Source organism: Impatiens glandulifera, chromosome 3 (genome assembly GCF_907164915.1).
Source record: "Impatiens glandulifera chromosome 3, dImpGla2.1, whole genome shotgun sequence".
Lineage (NCBI taxonomy): Eukaryota > Viridiplantae > Streptophyta > Magnoliopsida > Ericales > Balsaminaceae > Impatiens > Impatiens glandulifera.
Window position 1 is genome coordinate 18,658,864 of NC_061864.1, and position 20,595 is coordinate 18,679,458.

Here is a 20,595-nt window from a genome sequence, read left to right on the forward strand (position 1 = left end):
CATTATTATATCAATTTAATCGATTTGTTGGATTGGCTTATATATATAATAAGATACAATTAATAGTCCTCCAATAACAAGTAATTGTCATGGTGAGCATAACTGTTCCTTGGTTGCTCTGTCTCCACTTGTTGGTGTTTTTTGTTGGAAATGTTGTGAATGAAGCAGCAGATGGGATGAGTCTTCCTATGTTCATGTCCCAAGGTTATTCATATCAAGTGAAGATTGGGATTGGCACCTTCAATAAGGCTAAATACATGATGTACGATTTGAAGGTGGACATTAGCACTGACCTTCTTTGGTTGGAGTGCGAAGGTTGCACAAGTTGTCTTACTGTGAGTCCTTTTCCATTGAGTAGTTCTAGCTCGGGAATTCGCAATAATAATAATATTAATTTTAAGGATGGACCATACTATACAATTAAGTATCATGATGGTACATCTAGTACAGGCTATCTAGCCAGAGAAACTTTTAGTTTCAATTCTAGTTCTTATGTGTCATATTTTTTTAATCAATACACATTTACCGCAAACAACATCTTGTTTGTATGTGGTATTGAAAATGTGATGTGTCCAAGGACAATTACAATAGCGGGTGACAAATCTGTATCTGCATCTGGAGTAATGGGTCTTGGCTGGGGGCCTCTATCTTTTGTGGAACAGATTAATTTGTTCAGTAAGGGAATGTTTTCATATTGCCTTCCAATTGTATTTAATAAGACGGTGGTAAAAAATTACTTGAGATTTGGAAATGATATACCATTAAATAAAGGAAATATAATCAGTTCAACGCCATTAAAAAGAAACATGAAAGGTCAAGAGTACCATTTGGATATGGTTGGGATCAGCTTTAACAATCAACGGTTAAATATTAGCAATGACTTGTTTCGATTAAACAACAATAGTGGTGGTGGTGGTGGATGTATTATAAATTTGAAGGAACCATTATCGCTTATTATTCAGCCTGCCTATGAAGCATTGAAATATGCTGTTATTCAATATTTCTCCAAAATCCCAGAACTGTTTAGGGTGGACAAATTGGAATTACCATTTCCATTTGATCGAGATCAATTGTGTTACAGGAATAATTCCCATAAACCATTTGACCACATCAAATTTCCAACCATTACTTTCCATTTCAATGGGAAACAGGCCAACTTAGTCCTAAACAAGGAGACAATCTTTACTTCCTTCCGTTTGAGACCTTTTCTCCATATGTATTTTTGTTTGGCTATGCTTCCTAATCCTAGTACCACTATCATTGGCGTGTATCAACAAATCGATCATCGATTTGTGTATGATAGGAATAAGAAGGAACTACTTTTCTATCCTGAGAATTGCTTGGAGAATTCTTAAATTGAATGTTTTGAGATCGATCATCCACATATATTATTAATTGTCCAAGCCCAGAAGAAAGAGTTTTGATTAATAATGTTTTCTATGGAATAATAAAGTATAAGATTGTGTGTTCATTTTTATTATATTCCTCATGTCATTCAATTATATGCATACAAAATGAATGTAATGTTTGTGCTCAAATAATCATTCATAATTCATTAACATTTGTTATTTCACTAATACTCATTCCTTTTTAAGGTTTTTTTAACTAATTTGATACAATGTGTTCTCAATCTAGTTTCTTTTATTTTTCCCACCTCTATTTCGTCAAATTTGTTATTTTGATTTCTCCAAAAAATCCGACATTCTTTCAAAGTGAAATTGATACTGAAAAGAAGACAACCGATCCCGATTCATGACCATCTTACTTTGTACTAGTCAATTTCTTTTGATTGTCGAAATCATCCACCTTGTTTCGAACCTGTCATCGGATTCTTCGAATATCATCCTAGCATGAGGACATTGACTAAGCAGCCACTACTAAACAATGTCTCAAGAAATGGAGGCTTTCAGTACTTCATCTATGACACCCTATCAAACTCAAGCTCATGCAATCGCACCATCCAATCAACGTTTGTTCTACAAAAGGAACATTTCAGAGACGTCAACAAAGAAAAAGAGGAATATGAAAGACAAAGCAATAACTCATCATGGAGACTCGATTGTAGGCTTGCATTGAAGAGTTGTTTAACTTTTTTTTTTAATTTCTTGATTTTAATTGCTTTTTGTTGAAAACAATTTAAATCAATCGACCTAAATAAAGAATGCCTAATATTTTATTTTAAAATTTAAAAAAATCGGGATTTTGTTCTGGACCTTTAGCTCATAACAATTCAATAAGCTTCCTAACCAATTGTAAATAATATTTGGAATGTTTTAAAACAAATATCTCAGAAATTTTATACATGTTTGCTCAAAACCAAAATTTTCTTAAAATGATGTAAGACCAAGCAAAGAGCTTTCGATAAGCTTTGAATTAGAATAGGAATCCAAAATTTCAAAATTCATTTTTCGTCGTAACTAAACTTTTGACACTACACAAAATATCATCCCAAATACTAATTGAAAAATCATTCATTGTAATTAGAGCCGTCAATTTGGGTTAGGCCCGTTGGGTTGGCCCGCCCCGCCAAACAATTTAGACGGGTTGGGTTGAAATATTAGCAACCCATTTGGAAGTGAGCCTACACGGGCCAGCCCGCTCGAGTCGTGGGCCTAGGCGGGTCAGACTTGGGTTGGTCCGCAGGTAGACAAAAAAATTCTAATCTAATTTATAGCTTTATAGGCATATGCCGCCCTAGTTTTTTTTTCTAAAATTTCTATTTTATGAATTTTTCAAATTTTAGTTACTTTGTTAAACTATTTGGTCAATTAATGTGTAATGATAGACAAGACTCTTGTTTGGTGTGTATTATGACTATTTGATCATATTCTTGAACTCTTGTTTTCTAAACTATTAATGATTTTTATTTATTTTTATTTGTAGTGAGACAACACGCGGGTTGGCCCGCCTAACCCGCAACACTTTGGGTTGGGTTGGATTGGATTGGGTTGGGGTTTTCAGTCCGCCGAGATAGGGGCCAGCCCGCCGTCAATCCGTCAAACGATGGGTTTTGGTGGGTAGACCCGCGCCCGCCATGGATTGGCCCGCCTGACCGCTCTGCCTAAAATGAATCTATATTGCTCACAAAAACTTTTCCACATAGAATAATTCTCCTCCAAATGCTACACCCCGTTGGATAATTAGCATTTTGTTAACCAATTAGACCAATTGTAATCATACTTACATTTGATCATCGGTGCCCAAAGACAATTCGGTTCCGTGTCAAATCTACAACATTATTTTGATAGAAGAGCCTTATTAAAAGAAATAAGATCTCGAATATTCAAACCTCCTTAATCTTTAAAATATTTAACATTGTCTCATCTAATTAAATGACAAGTTATATGATTTTTACAGAAATTACACATTATTCTCTTTATTTTTACCGCCACATTCTTTAGAATAATGAATAAAGACATCATATATGTGGGCATAGATGACAACACATTCTTAATGAGGATTAATCAACCCCTTTTGAGATTATTTTACTTTTCCATCTAAATAGTTTACATTCCATTTTAATGATAATCAGGTCCCAAAAGACCTTGGATCGTAATTTAGCACCCAATGACATATAAGAAAGAATTTTTAGAATAAATTTTATATATTTGTTATAACATCTACAAGTTCTTATTTATACAAGTTTGACAAACATGGGAAGAAGGAGAATACGACCATAAATTAAGGACCTAGAATTTGAGGAAAAATTATATTTCCTAACTTCACCAATTTAGCCTAAATAAAAGAAAATTAAATAACTAATTATTATAATTATATCACCCCGCAAGTTGGATGATTTGAAAGAGAGACGCAACTTGGACAGTACGGAGTCAAACCGAGGTTGAACTAGTGGCTTTGTGAGTATTTCAACAAGTTGATCATCAATAGACACAAAAGACACCCGAAACTTGCATTTTTGAACATTTTGACAAACAAAATGATAGACTAAGGTTATATATTTCATTCGATAGTGGAAAATAGGATTAATACTGAAATATGTGGAACCAAGATTGTCACAATAGATAACTGGATTTGCTATGGGCAGGTGACCAAGTTTAGTGACCAAGTTTAGTGACCAAGTTTAGTGAACAAGGATATGACATGTAGAAGCTCACTGATTATGTCAACAGGCTTTGTATTCTGCTTTGGTTGAGGAACGAACAATAGAGCATTGTTTCCGAGAGCTCCAAGAGATGGGAGTGCTATCGGAATACAACAAGTAGCTAGTTGTGGAGATATAATTATCCTTATCACCCGCTCAATCTGTATTTGAGTAAGCATGAAGGGTTAGTAGAGTATTTGTCGATATGAAGATGCCTTTGTCGCAAGAGTCTTCCAGATAAAGAAGCACCCGTTTGAGGGCAGACTAATGTGTCATTCTAGGTGGTGCATGAACTGCGCAAGTTTGTTAGTGTTGAAGGCAATGTCCGGATGAATAATACTTAAGTATTGAAGACCATTTATAACAAACAAAATATTATAAAGGTATGTGCATTTATAAAAAAAAAAAAAAAATTGTTTATATATATATTAAAAAAATAAATATAAAATTTATGAAGGCAGGTGTATTTATAATTAAAAAAAATTGTTTATATTTTGAATTAATATTAATATAGATAAGTTTTTAATGATATATGGTAAAGAAATATATATATATATATATAAAAGAAAAAATAAAATTTAGTTAAGAAAGAGAGAGTAGAGAAGGGAGAGAGAAAATACGTGATGACTTAGATTATTGTAGTCTATTTTAAGCATCATTAATTATATATATATATATATTATTTTATTTTATCTACCTAATTTCTCATTTTCATTCGTTATTAGAATTTATGAATTAGTTTAAAATTCTAACAGATTTTACTTCCGACACATACTATCAGGGACGAATCTATGTAGGGGCTCGGGTGGGCTCAAGCCCACCCCGAAAAAAAAAATATTTTTTTTTTACGGTAGAAATATGATATTACCCTTAATCTCTTAAAAAAATTAATATAATTCGTTGTTTTTTTATCTAATTATTAAAAAAATGATAAAATTTACTTTTATATATTTGTTTTTTTCAAAATTTTCTCGTTATTATTTTAAACCCACCCTAAATTTTTTTCAAACCCATCCCAGTTCAAAATTCTGGGTCCATCCCTGCATACTACTCTGCATATGTCACACTGGTAGATTTTCTCGTTGATAATGAGCAATACATTAAGGTGTCGTTTGGTACATGGTATTAGTTATATAGGTATAAGATGTAAGGGGATATATAGGGGTATTAAGAAGTATATAGGTTTTATAATTTTGTATTTGGTTTGTGATGTAATAAAGTATTAAAAAGAGTAAAAGACTATTTTATCCTTATATTTATATAAATTATTTTAATATTTCTTATTAATTCTATTTAAACTAATAAAAAATAATTAAATATCATATAAATATTTTTAAACATAAATAATAATATTATATGATTATATAATTTCTTATATATATATATATTGTATTTTAATTCCTATAATTAAATACATATTTATCCATAATTAATATTATTAAATATATAATAACAAAATGAACCTATGAAGAATTTAGGTACCTTCTGTAGATGAAAATAAGAATTTATTCAAGCTGAAAATAAAATTAACTAAAGACAGCTTCTAATTAATCTGAAATATTTTATGTAATCTGACCTATAAATAAAAGAAATGCAGTGAAGAACTTAGTTTAAAATAAGAAGAATGATTTAAATATAGGATGAGAGAAAAAAAATAGAAATTAATAGAGTTAAAAAAGAAAGAAAAAAAATAAACAATTTTGTACCTAACTATACTTGTTACAATTTTATACCCCATTCAAAGGATGATAAATTGTATATTTAACATCACTGTATATATAATATATTTTAACCAAACAATAACTTAAATTTACTATAGTTATTATTACACTATATATACATATACAGTGTTGTATCTCCAATCAAACGAAGGCTAAGTATACAATTCAAAGTCATAAATTCAAAAATTCAAAAATAGTTTGGAACCAAAGAGGACGTAATCAAGACATAATAAGACATGCATAAAAACTGGTCTCAATACACGACGAATGAAAGTCTAGAATTAAATCCATGAGTCAATCACGACTTGTTAGGCATGATGTCCACTTCTACCTCTAGTAAATGCTTATGTATTTAAGATTTTCTTTTTTCTCCTTCTTGTTATGTTTATAACATAGTCTCTATTGGAACATTTCACCACGGAAAGTGTTCATCCATTGAGTCACATAAGTGGAGTTATTTGAGAGATCTATTGGATCGAAGTCTATTCTCCTTAGAGAATCTCTTTAAAGAGATTATGCCTTGGAGGGAAAAAAACAGTGGTTCTACTCTGAAGTGATTGACATAAACTCGAACTCATTTATTGAAATGTTGATATTTGACCGGATGCTTTGGGATAGAGTTATTCAGGAAAGCATGAGGGTTGGTTGTAATTGAAGAAAATTGTTGTTAATTTTAAACATCTACTAGTCTATCCATACACATTTAGTCAAATTGGAAAACCAGTTGTGTGGATATATAGTTGTTCGAAGACTCTTTCTTGAGTGCATGCTTTTAGTTACGTTCTTGAATGCTTTGTGCCATAGAGAGGCCCGGGTAAGCAATCTATGCATTTGCATAGAGAGCCCTCCATCTTTATAGGCCCATTTTAAATATTTAATAATATTAAATTATTAATCTTATCTTTTTCTTTTAATATTAAATATATATTATACAATATATATATAACTTTTTTATCTACTTTTTAATCTCTTATTTCCGTATTATATTATATTAATCATTTAAATTTCATTTTATATAATTAAAATTTTAAAAAATATTATTAGCAGTTTAGAGGGCCCAAAATTTAAATTTACATTGTGTTACAAATTTTCCGAACCGACCCTGCATTCGAATGATACGGACTTTCACTTCCGACACATAGTTCTAGACTCTAGAACCAAAGAGGATGCAATGAAGGCACAACTAATCTTATGAATTTTTACTAATTAAAATTATTTTAAAAAATATGCAAGTCAGTCAATAAAAAAAATTTTAAAAAAAACTCATTATTACACCGATGTACTTGTACAACTAATTCACTTACATATTATTAATAAAAGATTATTTAAACATAAATACTATAAAAAAAAATTATGCTCATTTAACTTTAGTTAGTAAATTTTTATTTTTTATTTTTTATTTTTTTAATTAAATATTAATATATTTTATCCTTCCTTTTTTATTAATTAAACCATTTAAATTATCTCATTCCTAAATTTGTATTAGTTTCTCTTCTTTTTTTTTTGTATCCGTTTTTATTTCTCCTATTCTTCAATTCTTATTTTAGAAAAAAATTTAATAACTTATTTATTTATGAACTTTGTTTTATTGTAATATTTTTGTAAAATGTTTCTTTCTTTTTAAATTTAGTATAAATAAAAATGAAATTAATAATTTTTATTTATTTTTTGATTCATGACTTCTAGTAGTAAAAAATATTGTTTTGTTTGATTATTATTCTTTTGTTGTTTGATGAATGAGTTACTATTATTATTTAATTCTTGATTATTAATTAATTAATTTATTATTTTGTTAAAGAATTTTTGTTGTTGAAAATATAAGTTAATGTGATATATAATTATTGGGACCAACAATTTTAAAATAATTAATAATTAATGTTAATATAATAAAAAAGCATAAAAAAGAAGAAAAATTATAAAGTTAAAATAATTAATATAATAAAATAAAAGTAGAGAGTTAATTAATTAATGAAAAAGAATGGGAAAGAAAATATATTAATATTTCATTAATAAATATATAAATTTAAAAAAAATATATTTCCGATTAAACAATTTTAACACTGCGTATGTTGCGTATGTTATTAACGGAGACTAAATGAGTCTATTTTTATAATATATAAGTTTAAATAGTTTTTTATTAGTACATACGTCTAAGGGAGCTAGTTGTACACAACAGTACTACAAGTATGTACGTTTAATTTACAAAAGAATATATAGGCATGCGACATAAAATTAATTTGACGAATCACGAACCCGTGCCACGAGAAGATGCTTTGATTCATTTATGTTTATCTTATCTGCTCACATGATATATTGTTTATGTGTAAGCATTTAAGTTAGGTTTATATCGCCATTTGTGTCATCTGCATGTCACATTTTAAGATTTTTCTTTGATCAATTGACTTTCTCATCTATCTTGATTATGCATTATCCTATTTTCGTTCTAACACCATTCTTCGTTTCATAGCAAAATAATGTTTCATATCATTCATGCATCATAAATAAATTATTTAAAAAAACAAAAATATCATCATTTGACAATCTTTAACACTTTTGAAATCATTAAGTTCACTTAAAAAAAATTCAAGTATCAAATTTCACAGTACCAAACTTTTGAGATAATCTTAACTCAATCAAACATGTGCGGAATTACTCAATTTCGTCCACATACTTTTTAAAATTACCACATTTCAACTAAAAGTTTTGAGATAGTCTGAACTCAATCGTGCATGTTTGTGATTACCATATTTCATCTACATACCTTTTAAAATTACCAAATATCACACATTTGAATCTCGTCGCACATTTGAATCTCGTAATATAAAGTCTTGATCAATAGTCCAACTCATGATTGGTTTTCCGAATCAAAAGGAAGAATTTGTGGATGTGTTTTTTTGTCAATATTGTTGTAGTTTATTGTTTGGAAATAGGGGTTCTTGTGCTAGACCGATTGTTTATGAACACATCAAAGCATGGATGACGTTTTTTACTTAGATGTCTCATGCCAGGACGTGTTTTTAGTCGATATTGTTGTGGTTTATTGTTTGGAAATAGGGGTTGTCGCACCTTTTGCTAGACCGATTGTTTATGAACACATCTAAGCATGGATCACGTCTTTTACTTACACGTGTCATGCCAGGATGGTTGTGGTTCATTGTTTGATTGTTTATGAACACATCTAAGCATGGATGACTGTCATCAATAAACGGAGATTACATTCACTTCGTTTCTTATGATATAGTTTTGTTGTTACACTTTGGACCATAAGTACTGAGTCTATTAAGGTGTTTTATTCCCGAAATTGATGTTCTTCCATCCTTCCCCCATTGGAAACAAGATGATAATATACATTCTATATTATTATTGTGCACTCTAACAAACAATATTGCTTAATGGTAAAAAGTCAAAAATCATCCAAAAATTGAACCCACAACAACCGCACACCAATAAGAATAAATTTCCCGATGCCCAAATAATTTTAGGCCTAGTGTTGAACCACCATCCAATCCAAAATGCATTGATTTAATCCCACAAATATTATATTATCAACACCAGTAATAATAATAATAATAAACAAAATAGAAAATCTACAAAATAGGTTGATAATTCTTGCACAACAATCTTTAATGGGTGGGTTTCATCTTCAATCTAACTAGCAATCGATGGGAATAAAAAAAGCAAAGCAAAACAAATAAATTTTAAAAGAAACTGCATTTAGTGGAGAGCATAACTTTGCTTTTTCAGCTTGAATTATGATATGTCAATTTGTATCATATCTCCAGTAGGAACACAATTAACTGAGTGCCGGTTCCAATTTTGAGGCAGAAATGAATTCGGGTCGTAATTCTGGGTAAGAAAATGAACCACTAATTGCTGCTCCACCACCAGCGGCAGCCGTCGCCATGTAAGGAGTAACAGGAATATCCGACAGTGAAGAAGTCGATGGGCTATATCTAACCGAACCAACAGGGTGATCAAATTTACAGATCTTCCCGAATTTGCACGACCCTCTTTGCATGTAGAATGTGCAAGCTTGTACTCCCTGAAATCATTCATCAATAATATATATATCATCATTCATTAAATTCACCTTCCTACCACCACCCCAAACTTGTTTCATTTGAAAACACCATTTTGGGATCACATTTGAAAACTGAACTTAATTTGACCTTGATTCATAAATTCATAGACAAATTCTCATTCAAATCCAAATGAAACAAAAGTGTTCCCAAATAGTTCAAAATTTGTTTGATTTTGCTGCAAACAGTTCAATATATTATGTCTACTCAGAAAGATCAAATACACACCAGTACCACAATTATGGATTATCCAAAATCTTGCTTCATTTAAGAACTACATCATTTTTGTCCTATTTCTAGTCCAGGTGAGCATCCAGATGTGATCATATTTGAAAACTAAACCTAGTTTGACATAGATTCATAAATCAATCAACAGTTTCACATTCAGATCCAAGCGTAACAAAAGTGTTTGTTTCCAAATAGTTCAATATTTGTTTGATGTTCGCTGCTAACAGTTCTTAACACTTATTGATGCTCAAACTCGAAAAAGAATTTGGTTTGATAATACATACCGGTCGTAAAGGAAGGCCCAAGTAGTTTAGAGCGCAATTCATCTTCGATATAGCCCAATCTGGCGGATGATGGTATCTACAAGACGGTCCAAATTTACAATCACCCGTTTGCAAGTAGTATTGGCAATCAGGTTGTCCCAGTCTCTCTGGAAACACTTTCTCCTTATGACTACTGTTCGATGCATCAGCAGGCGAAGGAACCGATGGATAAATTCCAGGAAACCCAGAAGAGGAAGAAGATATCTGTGTAACACCATAAACAGAACCTGCTCCAACCGACGGTTGAGCACTAGGAGACAAAACAGGGCTGACAGGTCCCTACATAACAGAACTGACTTAGGCAGTATTTGATAACACAATCTTATCATTTAGATACTTAATCTAAATGATTGAATACTTAATTGAATTAAGTTTAATATATAAATATTACTTAATTATTTATATTCAACTCAAATTAAGTTATAAAATTTGGCTTAATTAGATAAGCTATGAATGAATTAAACTCGCTAATATAGTGGTTAGAGCATTAAAAAGAAAACTTTAACACTGAAAATCCTTGTAATAGCAATGAGAACGATTTACAGAATTTTTAATGAAATGCTAAACACGTTATGTTCAAATTTTCAAATGCAAAAATATACATCCTAATTACATAAAAAAATATACACTAGTATCAAACATTCTCAGGCTTGAAGTTAAGCATTTTACAAAAGTATCAAATCAGATACTATCATTTGGTTTGGTTTATTCAGCATTGCAGATACTTGACTCATTTAACACTTAATTTTGATTGTTATCATCGCTAATCTATTAAGAACATCCAAAAGACAACTTTAAACCTGAAAACTAATTAACTTACATTATTTAAAGGGTAAATGGTCTTAAAATACTTTTATGTAATTAGTTTCACACATTTTATGAAATCAACTTACATACAAAATTTCATACCAAAGTAGTTCAAATTCAGATATTATCATTTGGTTTATTCAGCATTTTTACTCTTCAGATACTTAAAATGCAGTATTCAACATTTAATTCAGTTTTATCAAAACCCGAGATGAAATGAAAAATGGCAAACAAGAACAATTGCATACCGAATAAGGATTCCAGCCAGGAATAGAAACAACTCCAGTAGGAAGCAGCATAGTAGTAGTACCATAAGCACTCGGTACATACGAGCCAGGCAAGAGAGGAGGCCTTGCAGCTCTAAAGCTCGATGTAGCACCTCCATACTGATCTGCAGAAAGAGCCGAAGAAGAAGAAGACTGCACAGCAGGATAAAAAGGGCGTGCAGTACTAGCTGGCACAGACACACCAGCCGGTTGAGGATGGTTGAATTTACAAGTTATACCAAATTTGCATTGCCCTGTTCTCAAATAATACGAGCATTCTTGCTCACCCTATAAAGTATAAACAAAAAGGAAATTCAAACCACCTCGAGAAAGCGATGTGTACGTGAATTAGGGCAAAAGATGTATGTACCGGTCTTAGAGGGAATCCATAGCTACTAAGCCGCATATTGGTCACAAATCCACCAGTTTTAGGATGATGAAACTTGCAGGATGCACCAAATTTGCAAAATCCAGTCCTCAAATAAAACTGTAAAATCAAAGTTTCCTTTCCATTTTTTAAGTCAAATTCATATAAGATCTAGATTCATATATTATATTACCTGGCATGCAAGCTCCCCTGGCCTCTCAGGATACTCACCTACTACTCCTCCAACTGTTAGAGCTCCACCAACCTAAAACAAATTATTCGAAATCAAATAACAAGGACTGTAAATATATTCCAAATAATCAAAATGTTTACCGAGTTACGATCGGGAGGGTGATTGTAACGACACTTGGCACCATAACCACAAGAACCAGTTCTCATATAGTAAGAACAATCAGGCGCACCAGGCCTTTCTGGATACATAGACTGTGCGTTCCAAAGTCCTAGTTTCCACATCGAGTCTACATTTACAAAGAATAAAACGAAAAATAGGTGAAACGTACAACTAACTCTACATAAACCCTAGAAAATCGAAACCGCGACGCATGGAAAGGAAATCGAGAAGCTAGTATAGGAAATCGAAATGGTAATGGAAAGGAATCGGATAACCTACCTTGGAGAGGTGTTCCGGTAGGTGGCGCGACCAATCCTGATCCTTCTCTCCGTCCGTACAAGTCCATTTTGGAGATTTTGAGAGATGTGATTGTTCTATACAAGGTGGAAAGTTTGCAAAAGAGAAGATTATATGTGTGAATGTACACTGTTGATGAACATTTGTGAAGAGCTTCGATCGAATGTCAATGATCTTCTTCCGGTCACCGGTCACGAATAGATAGCAAAAAAAAATAAAAAAGAGAGAAAGAGAGAGAGAGAGATTTGCCTAATGCTAGTAGTATAGTGCTCACTCTTTTTTTCCGCTTTCTCTCTCTATATATCTCTCCGTACGGTCTTCTCTCTCTCACACACACAATGTAAGCTTCTCCTGCCGTCTGTTAATGTGTACCCGCCAAAGTGATGATGCGGAAATAAAATAGTAGCAACCGACACAGTTTATAAATTATTTAATGTTTCTAAATTATAATATATAATTTAAATTTTCACTTTTAAAAAAATTATTAAAATATATCATTGCAAACATACCCAAAAAAATAATGGAATTATCAAATCATGTGGTACAAATAAAATTTTATTATTTGTATTTGTTATTCAATTTTAATTAATTTAATTTGTTACTGAAATTCTAATTTAATATTTAACATGTAAATTGTAGTTTTATCTTAAATAAGGAAAAGAATTTAAAAAATAATAATCTTAATATTGTGGTAGGGACACATGACATATCTACCTTCAAATGTGTTCACAATTTCCCAATTTGTCGGAGGATTTCGAACATTGGGTTCATTTAACTTTTAACATAATTTCCTCAAATTATTTAAAATAAAATGTATTTATTTATTTATTTTATTATCTATGCATATTGTTACCCTTTTCATTTACATATATAACAATTATTCTCATACACTAAACTTCTTAAATTTTTATGTCAAAAGACTCAAATATAATAAATTCTGGAAGCAAGGCTATTGATTAGTCTATAAATACACTTAGAACTAGTTTGAATTGAATAATTTTTAACCATTTTTACTTTTAATTCATTTATTTCCTTTAATTCATTTATTTCAATTATTAAATTACTTAATTTATTAATTAAAATACACTTAATTAAATATAAAATAAAATTATAATAATTTAAATTAATTACTTTTTCTTCAAATAATTTTTTATAACAAAAACAAATTGAAAACGTTCTAATAACTTGCTAAACATAGAATAAAAAAACATTTGCAAGTCAAAAGTAATGAAAAATCATATACTTTCACAATGATAGCTTCTGAAATGGTACCAAAATAGGTTAATACGAATGGAACAATATATTATTTATTAATGATAAAATTAATACTTTAATTTCACCACAGACACAATTAAAAATTACCAAACAATATATATATAAGCTTTTTTGGATAAAAAAAAAGTAATTTTTTAATTTGGTATACATAACTAAGAAACAATTTAATGAACTTTTTTAATCAAACATAAATAGTTTTTGCAATACAAATACAGATCAATGATAAGAAACCATGTCTATGCAATACAAAATTTATATTGGTATGTTATCCAATTGAGGATCAGTTGTATATGAAACATAACATGTCTTTCTTTGAGAACAAAAGAGACCTGAAAATCACTTGAGGTAGGCATTTTTGGTTTAATAAAACATAGCCCATCTTAATGAGAGCTATAATTTCTGGATTGTCACAAATGAATACCAATAAACAAAATTTATGCCAAGTTTAATAAAGATATTAAGACAATTTAACATCCAAAATCAAGAAACCCAAAAGATTAGTGCACAATCATGTAGGTAGATAAAGAGCCCATATTTTATAATAAGAGCAAAACTGATGATCAAGAAAGAAGAAAGCATATGTTAAATAAGAGCAATTAAAATAAGTAGTCAAATGTTTCTCTTAAGCTAAAGATGATAGATAATAAGATAAGGAGGTAAAATTTGAATGCCCAGTTCTCAACTCAAACAAAAGATCAAAATAAAACAGTACACTCAACACAATTTTTGTTTTTGTTTTACACCAACAAATCTCTCACCTTCCTAAGTGGATGACTGTGGTGCTGCTGGTGCTGCAACTTTCACTTCATGTTCTTCAGATTTCTCATCAATCTGCTCCTCTAGCTTTGCACTTTCTTCATCTAACCACAAAATTCATAAAACAGAATCAAGATTTCCACATTTCTTTCATCATAAACCTATCATGGTTCAAACAAACAGAATCTAGATTTCCATAGATTATCAAAGTATTTGTAAGGTTACCTTCATCACTGTCTTCAATGTCATCTTCGCCCCCCATGCCACCTAGACCATCCATCATGCCACCTAGACCTCCCATTCCGCCCATTCCTCCCATTCCTCCCATCATGCCTTCCAAACCACCCATGCCACCTAGACCTCCCATTCCACCCATGCCACCTAGACCGCCCATATCACCCATTCCACCCATACCACCGCCCATGCCGCCAAATTTCTGTTAAACAAACTATATTAAACACCATAAAAGAAAAAACTTGCATAAGATAAGCCAAATTAGAGAAATCCTTACAGAGAAGTCCATTCCTCCTAAATCCATGTCACCAGTACCTAAGGAAAACCCAAACAATACAATTTCAGTTTAATTAAAAAGAAAACGGCAAAACCCTTTATTTCAATTAACGAAACATTATGTATAAACATAAGAATACCAGGTTCATCATCTTCATCGGCCCACTTGTCCCAATCTACTTTCACGTAATGAGGTGTCTTTTCATCACCTTTCAAAAGCTTCTTCCACCAATTCTTCTCTTCCTTTTCAACAACACAGAATATGCTTCTCACACCTATATTGATTTTGCTCTCCTGTACATATTCAAAAACGTTATAAGTCTATAAACATGACCAAATCAAGTGAAGCCAACACAAGAAAGTGAAGCAAATTACATACCTCTACATTAACCTTGTCAAAAAGCTCCAATGTCAATTCATAAAGATTGTCACCTGATCCAGCACTACCAGAAAATGTAAAGACACCTTCTGGTTTAAGATCAACTTTAGCATTTTTAGAGTCTGCCAACAGAACAGTGATGTAAACCTTGTCTTCCCTCTGTGCCCACTTAACCTCAGGATGTCGACTGTATGATTTCAATATTAAGGAATCAGTAATCAATATTCATTCTGAAACTTCCAGAAGCACAATTATCATTCAGATTTTACACAAATGAAACTAATTCCAAATTCAAAGAACAAAATTAAAAGATTGAAATCGCACAACATGAAATCTGAAAACTCTAAACTTAATGACCTAGAATCAAATAGAATCATTTAGCACATACTCGCATATTACTAACATCTATGTAGTGGCGCAGCCACAAAACATCATCAGTAAGCAAATTGTGTCGACAAATCCATAAAATCACGATCTCGTTGTTACGTAAACTAAGAAAATTGTAATCCATATACCAGAAACACCATATCACGATCTAAAAACATATCAAACATCATAGAGTTCTATATACAGGTATATAAAATGCAAATTAAGGATGGTAAACAGTCGATTCGAGACAGAAATGAAGCTAAATAGAACGTAGAGTAAAAGAGAAGGAATCGGAAACAGAAAATGAAGCACCGATCAGAAAGATAACAAAGAAGGAAACAGTAGAGGGGGAGAGAGAAAGAGAGATAACCTCATTTTCGTCTTCGTTTGGGAGCAGAAATTACAACTTTAAAACCCTAAAACCAGAGAAACCCTGCGATCTGTAATAATAATATACTGAATCCCAAACCCTTATATAAGCAGCTAGAAACTTCTGGAAGAACCCGTCGCTTTAATAAACATGATTACCATCCGGTTTTCTTCAAGTATCTGATGGGCCTAAGGCCCGTTTAATTCAGTCGGTAAATTGATAATTAAAAAAATCTCAATAATCTGAAAATAAATAATAAAATTATTATATATATATATATTAATTTTTATTGAACTAAAAATGTTTACAAATTTCAACATTTTTAACAAAATATTCTATAAAATAGGTTAATTTTATTACTTCCTTTTCAACCAAAACAACCAAAACAAGTTAACTTAACAATAACAGATAACACACTCAACTAAAAAATAATAAATAGTTGTTCCTAATTTAACTTTAGAAGACACAAATTATTTCTGAAATGAATCATTTCAAATGTTATTATTTACGTTAATAAAAAATTATTCTAACTTTAATCTAAAACAAAAATTATTTCAAGATGTAAATTATATTATCTTAATTAATTATCAAAACACATAGCACATCCATGAGAACAAAAATGTTAATCAAAATATTCCCAAACAACTAAGTCATTAATTCATAAAATAAAAAACATTTTCTTGGACAAAAGAAAAATGCAAATTTCCATGTTTATCGCCATTGTATGAAATTACAATGCCACCCTTGGATAATATTAGTCTAATCCCCCATATTCTATTCTTCATCGTCATCTTCGTCCTCATCTTCCTCATCATCATCTTCTTGTTCCGCTTCTTTCTTATTTTTCTTGGCATCGCTAACTGGAGTGGAAACCAATAGTTTTTATACAAAATAAAGAGACTTCTAGTGATACATACAAAAATGTTTATATCAAATAGGGTATTTTTGTCATTCTATTTGAATAATCAAACTATTTTCAAATAAAAGAGTAGGATGAACAGCAGTTAAGGAATGAAGAGGATATATACCATAATCATTGAAGATAATTGGACCAGAACACAACCCTTCTTCAATTTTGACAAGTTGAAGTGTCATTCGTGGTCCGATCTCTTGAAGTTTGACTGCACTTTTTGTTGATGCACGATTTATTCTCCCTACGTCACCTGCTAGGTTAACAGTAGCTGCTTCATCATCTCCTTCACTCTCTGATCCGTAACCAGCCCTTCAGTGATAAAACATAAATGGAGAATGACTATTAAGATCAGGATAGAAGCACCACCAAAAGTGCAAAATCTTCAGCTTCACTTCTAATGGTTAGGGTTAATTTTTCCTTTCTTTCTTCTATTTTTTTTCCCACTTTTGTAGTGTTATCCGAAAAAAGAAATCACTGTCAGTTTGAATTTTGGCAATTTTCCAATGAATCACATTTTTCACCATATGATTTTCAGTTCCAAACAAAAACCACAATACAGGAGACTTAGGTTATTTGGATTACCAACAAGTTATTTCAAATAAACTGGTTAGGTATATGTTACTGTAAATTGGGCTATTTGGATAAAAAGACATTACGGTATAAATATAAAATGAAAAAATACATTTTATAAACAGAAATATAGAGTATTTTCAACAAGTTAATCCAAAATAACCTTGTTAAGTGTAGGTTACTGAAATTGGGTTATTTGGAAGAAAAAAAAAGACTTTATGGGTATAAATATTTTTTTTAAACAGAAATATAGTTGATGGATTGAATGATGTGATTCATGAGAGAATAAATTATTTGTATATATTTAAAATTAAACTGAAGTAAACATGATCAAGCAAGAAATTGAGGATTAAAGGTAAAAGAGATTTGTAACTCAATTCAGCCAAGAGCTAACTTCAATGATAGTTATAAGACGTTGACATAAGCAAGAAGTCTTAAGACAAATAAAAAACAAATTCAGAAAATGAATTTAAACCTGCTTCCAAATAGGCATGTACAACATTAGATATATATATATATATATATATATATATATATATATATATATATATATATATATATATATATATAAGATTACAGTGCAAACATACCTGGTAACAAAGTCGCTGACATCTTGTAGATTTCTTAGATCAGGTACTTGATGATTTGTGACAAACTTTCTGATTCTACGTGAGACATCAACTGGCTGCAATCTAATGGAGTAGTGCCTAAAATCAATCAGTTTAGTCTCCTTGTTGTAATTAAGTAACACAATTCTCTGGCAGGTTGAAAGTCTAACCTGTAAAAACAAGTAAACATCAGAGAAACAAGAACCGTTAATGCTCTAACTCAGGATCTGATTCATTTCAATATGCACTTACAGTATTAACATCAATTGCTGGGAAAATGTTTTGAAACATTATAGTAGCTAGCTTCAGATGTTGTTCTCCAGTCCCAAATCCAGACAGTACTATCTGCCATTGTCAGTCCAAAAGTACAACATTAGAAAGAAAAAAAAACGAAAATAAATAAAATGTTAGTGAATTGAACAATGGAGACAATATACAAGAAAGTTCTTTATGCCAATAACTTTATATAGAAGTTCGCCAAAAATTACTAAAATGTACCAGGGGTGGGTTTTTGAAAAGATCTGGGGGACATCTAGGGCGCAATTGAGATTGAGCAACATCAACTGCCAATGAGTACTCGTTTATCTTAAATGTAAGGGTTGGGCCTTGGGGTATCCTGCCAACCCTCAAGTATGGTGCTGCATCAGTTTTGGATAATATGAGGAAATGAGTGACTCCCATGGGCCCAGCAACATTTAAGAAGTCTTTGATATTGTTCCGCTTCTTTTCCTGGAATTTTCAACAAAACAAGGAGAAGAAAAGTCAGTGAATCAAACTATATTTTCTAGGAACATGAAAACAGTAAACAAAAACCAAGCACAGAGATAGAACAGAAATAAACTACAATTTAACAAACAAAACCTTAAGCTTAAGAGCAGTGTGCGGAAGCATCAACTTTCTCAAATCCATTTGCAACTGTTTGAGAGGAGCAGGCAACTTCCCTCTCGAGAAGACAAAGCTTTTTGGGATCTTTTCACCTGTGAGATGATCAACACTTCCCTGCTGTGGCTTATTCATCACCGGCTTCACAAAATTTCTCTTTTTCTGATAAAGTTAATGAACATAAGAAAATAATATTTGTATTTAACCAGTAATAATCTACACAGATTATGAAATAAACTGAGACTGGAAAACTGCTAAAGGTTTTGGCTGACCAAACTAGTGCCAATAAAGAACCCAATGGTCAAAACCATCCATACAGGGTTCTCAAGAAATTGATGATCAGAAGCATAAATGAAACAGAAAGAATAAGGAGTTCCCAAATAAAAGTTTCTTACATTCTTGAAGCGAGCCATCTATTCACTTGCTTGCTCAAACTGGTACTTTTTCCCTTAACCTTAAAGACCAAAAAACTCTTCCTCAAAGTATCTGGAGAAGATCAACTTCCATAAGAAAGAAGGATTTGGAGTTAACATGAGGTATGACAATTGTTAAAAATGGTAATCGAATTATATGAATATCAAAAGAAATATGGTTGGTTAAAGTTGAAATCTATATATTCATCCATAGGAAGGGCATGTATGAGAAAATGAACAGATAGAGGAGTTCATAATCAAACAGCTTCAATTGGTTGTCTATAATACTATCACAAGAATGCAGTGGCAGCACAACTTATCAACTTTCAATGCCTTTAGGCTTTAATAGAAAAGTAATACAGAAATTGCAGCCATTCAATTAAAGATTATAGTATTTACAAGTCATCTCCTGTAAGAATGATCGCAAATCGAGTTCATAACTCTATTTAAAACCCTTTTAGCACAAGATGACGCTATTTCAAGAAAGCAGAAAGAGACTTGCAATCATGTATAAGCTAAAAACAGATACAGAACTAAATTTCTTAGAAATATATGATCAAAAGAGGGGTAATATGATGATAAAGGAACTGAATGAAACAATTATAACTTATCAAAACGTCTCGTTTCAGTACCTTCGGTTATCTCCGGCGGTGGACCGACGCAATGGAAGAGATGACCTAGAGAAAGAAGAAGGAAGAGTGCGGCGCTGAACTAGAACTAGACGTTAGGTTTTCTTTAAAGCCCTGTTTGATATGGCGTAAGTGAAGTTTAAAAAAGTATTGACCTAGGGGACACATGGTTTCAATTAACATTTTTAAAATAATAAAATTCTTAAATATTAAAAATAAATTTAATTTATCAATTTAAAATACTAATTCCTTAATTTATTATATTTTTTACCAAAAATAAATCCTTGTTATTTTTTTATATATCAGACTCAGTGTAATACAAAATAATTAGATTAATACAAAATATAATATATATATATATACTAAAAATAATATCATA

At 31.1% G+C, this 20,595-nt stretch overlaps 4 protein-coding genes across 5 annotated transcripts; 1 reads left to right on the forward strand and 3 right to left on the reverse strand.

Annotated features, from left to right (window-relative positions):
• The first annotated feature begins 89 nt into the window (after positions 1 to 89).
• LOC124929908 (aspartic proteinase nepenthesin-2-like) lies at positions 90 to 1,355 on the forward strand. Its single transcript, XM_047470289.1, has one exon. It carries the CDS (start codon positions 90 to 92, stop codon positions 1,353 to 1,355), a length of 1,266 nt encoding a protein of 421 aa, XP_047326245.1.
• An 8,035-nt stretch (positions 1,356 to 9,390) lies between these two features.
• Positions 9,391 to 12,918, reverse strand: LOC124932572 (zinc finger CCCH domain-containing protein 32-like). The gene is made up of 7 exons (XM_047473224.1): positions 12,525 to 12,918; positions 12,227 to 12,372; positions 12,087 to 12,158; positions 11,897 to 12,013; positions 11,509 to 11,814; positions 10,415 to 10,732; positions 9,391 to 9,865 (listed from the first exon to the last, which is right to left on the reverse strand). The coding sequence occupies exons 1-7, from the start codon at positions 12,589 to 12,591 to the stop codon at positions 9,617 to 9,619; spliced, it is 1,275 nt and encodes a 424-aa protein (XP_047329180.1). The 5' UTR covers positions 12,592 to 12,918; the 3' UTR covers positions 9,391 to 9,616.
• Positions 12,919 to 14,371: 1,453 nt separating this feature from the next.
• Positions 14,372 to 16,358, reverse strand: LOC124930719 (uncharacterized protein Os08g0359500). Its single transcript, XM_047471066.1, has 6 exons — positions 16,202 to 16,358; positions 15,463 to 15,649; positions 15,224 to 15,377; positions 15,085 to 15,122; positions 14,799 to 15,009; positions 14,372 to 14,677 (listed from the first exon to the last, which is right to left on the reverse strand). Exons 1-6 carry the CDS (start codon positions 16,204 to 16,206, stop codon positions 14,580 to 14,582), a joined length of 693 nt encoding a protein of 230 aa, XP_047327022.1. The 5' UTR covers positions 16,207 to 16,358; the 3' UTR covers positions 14,372 to 14,579.
• Positions 16,359 to 16,805: 447 nt separating this feature from the next.
• LOC124930718 (peter Pan-like protein) lies at positions 16,806 to 20,327 on the reverse strand. 2 transcript variants are annotated; one of them, XM_047471064.1, is made up of 8 exons: positions 20,220 to 20,327; positions 19,570 to 19,674; positions 19,154 to 19,336; positions 18,791 to 19,021; positions 18,545 to 18,637; positions 18,275 to 18,462; positions 17,230 to 17,423; positions 16,806 to 17,061 (listed from the first exon to the last, which is right to left on the reverse strand). In XM_047471064.1, the coding sequence occupies exons 2-8, from the start codon at positions 19,585 to 19,587 to the stop codon at positions 16,976 to 16,978; spliced, it is 993 nt and encodes a 330-aa protein (XP_047327020.1). In that variant the 5' UTR covers positions 19,588 to 19,674; positions 20,220 to 20,327; the 3' UTR covers positions 16,806 to 16,975. The 2 variants fall into 2 exon arrangements, with proteins under 2 accessions (XP_047327020.1, XP_047327021.1); XM_047471065.1 differs by having other exon boundaries at positions 19,570 to 19,660; positions 20,220 to 20,236.
• Positions 20,328 to 20,595: the final 268 nt, after the last annotated feature.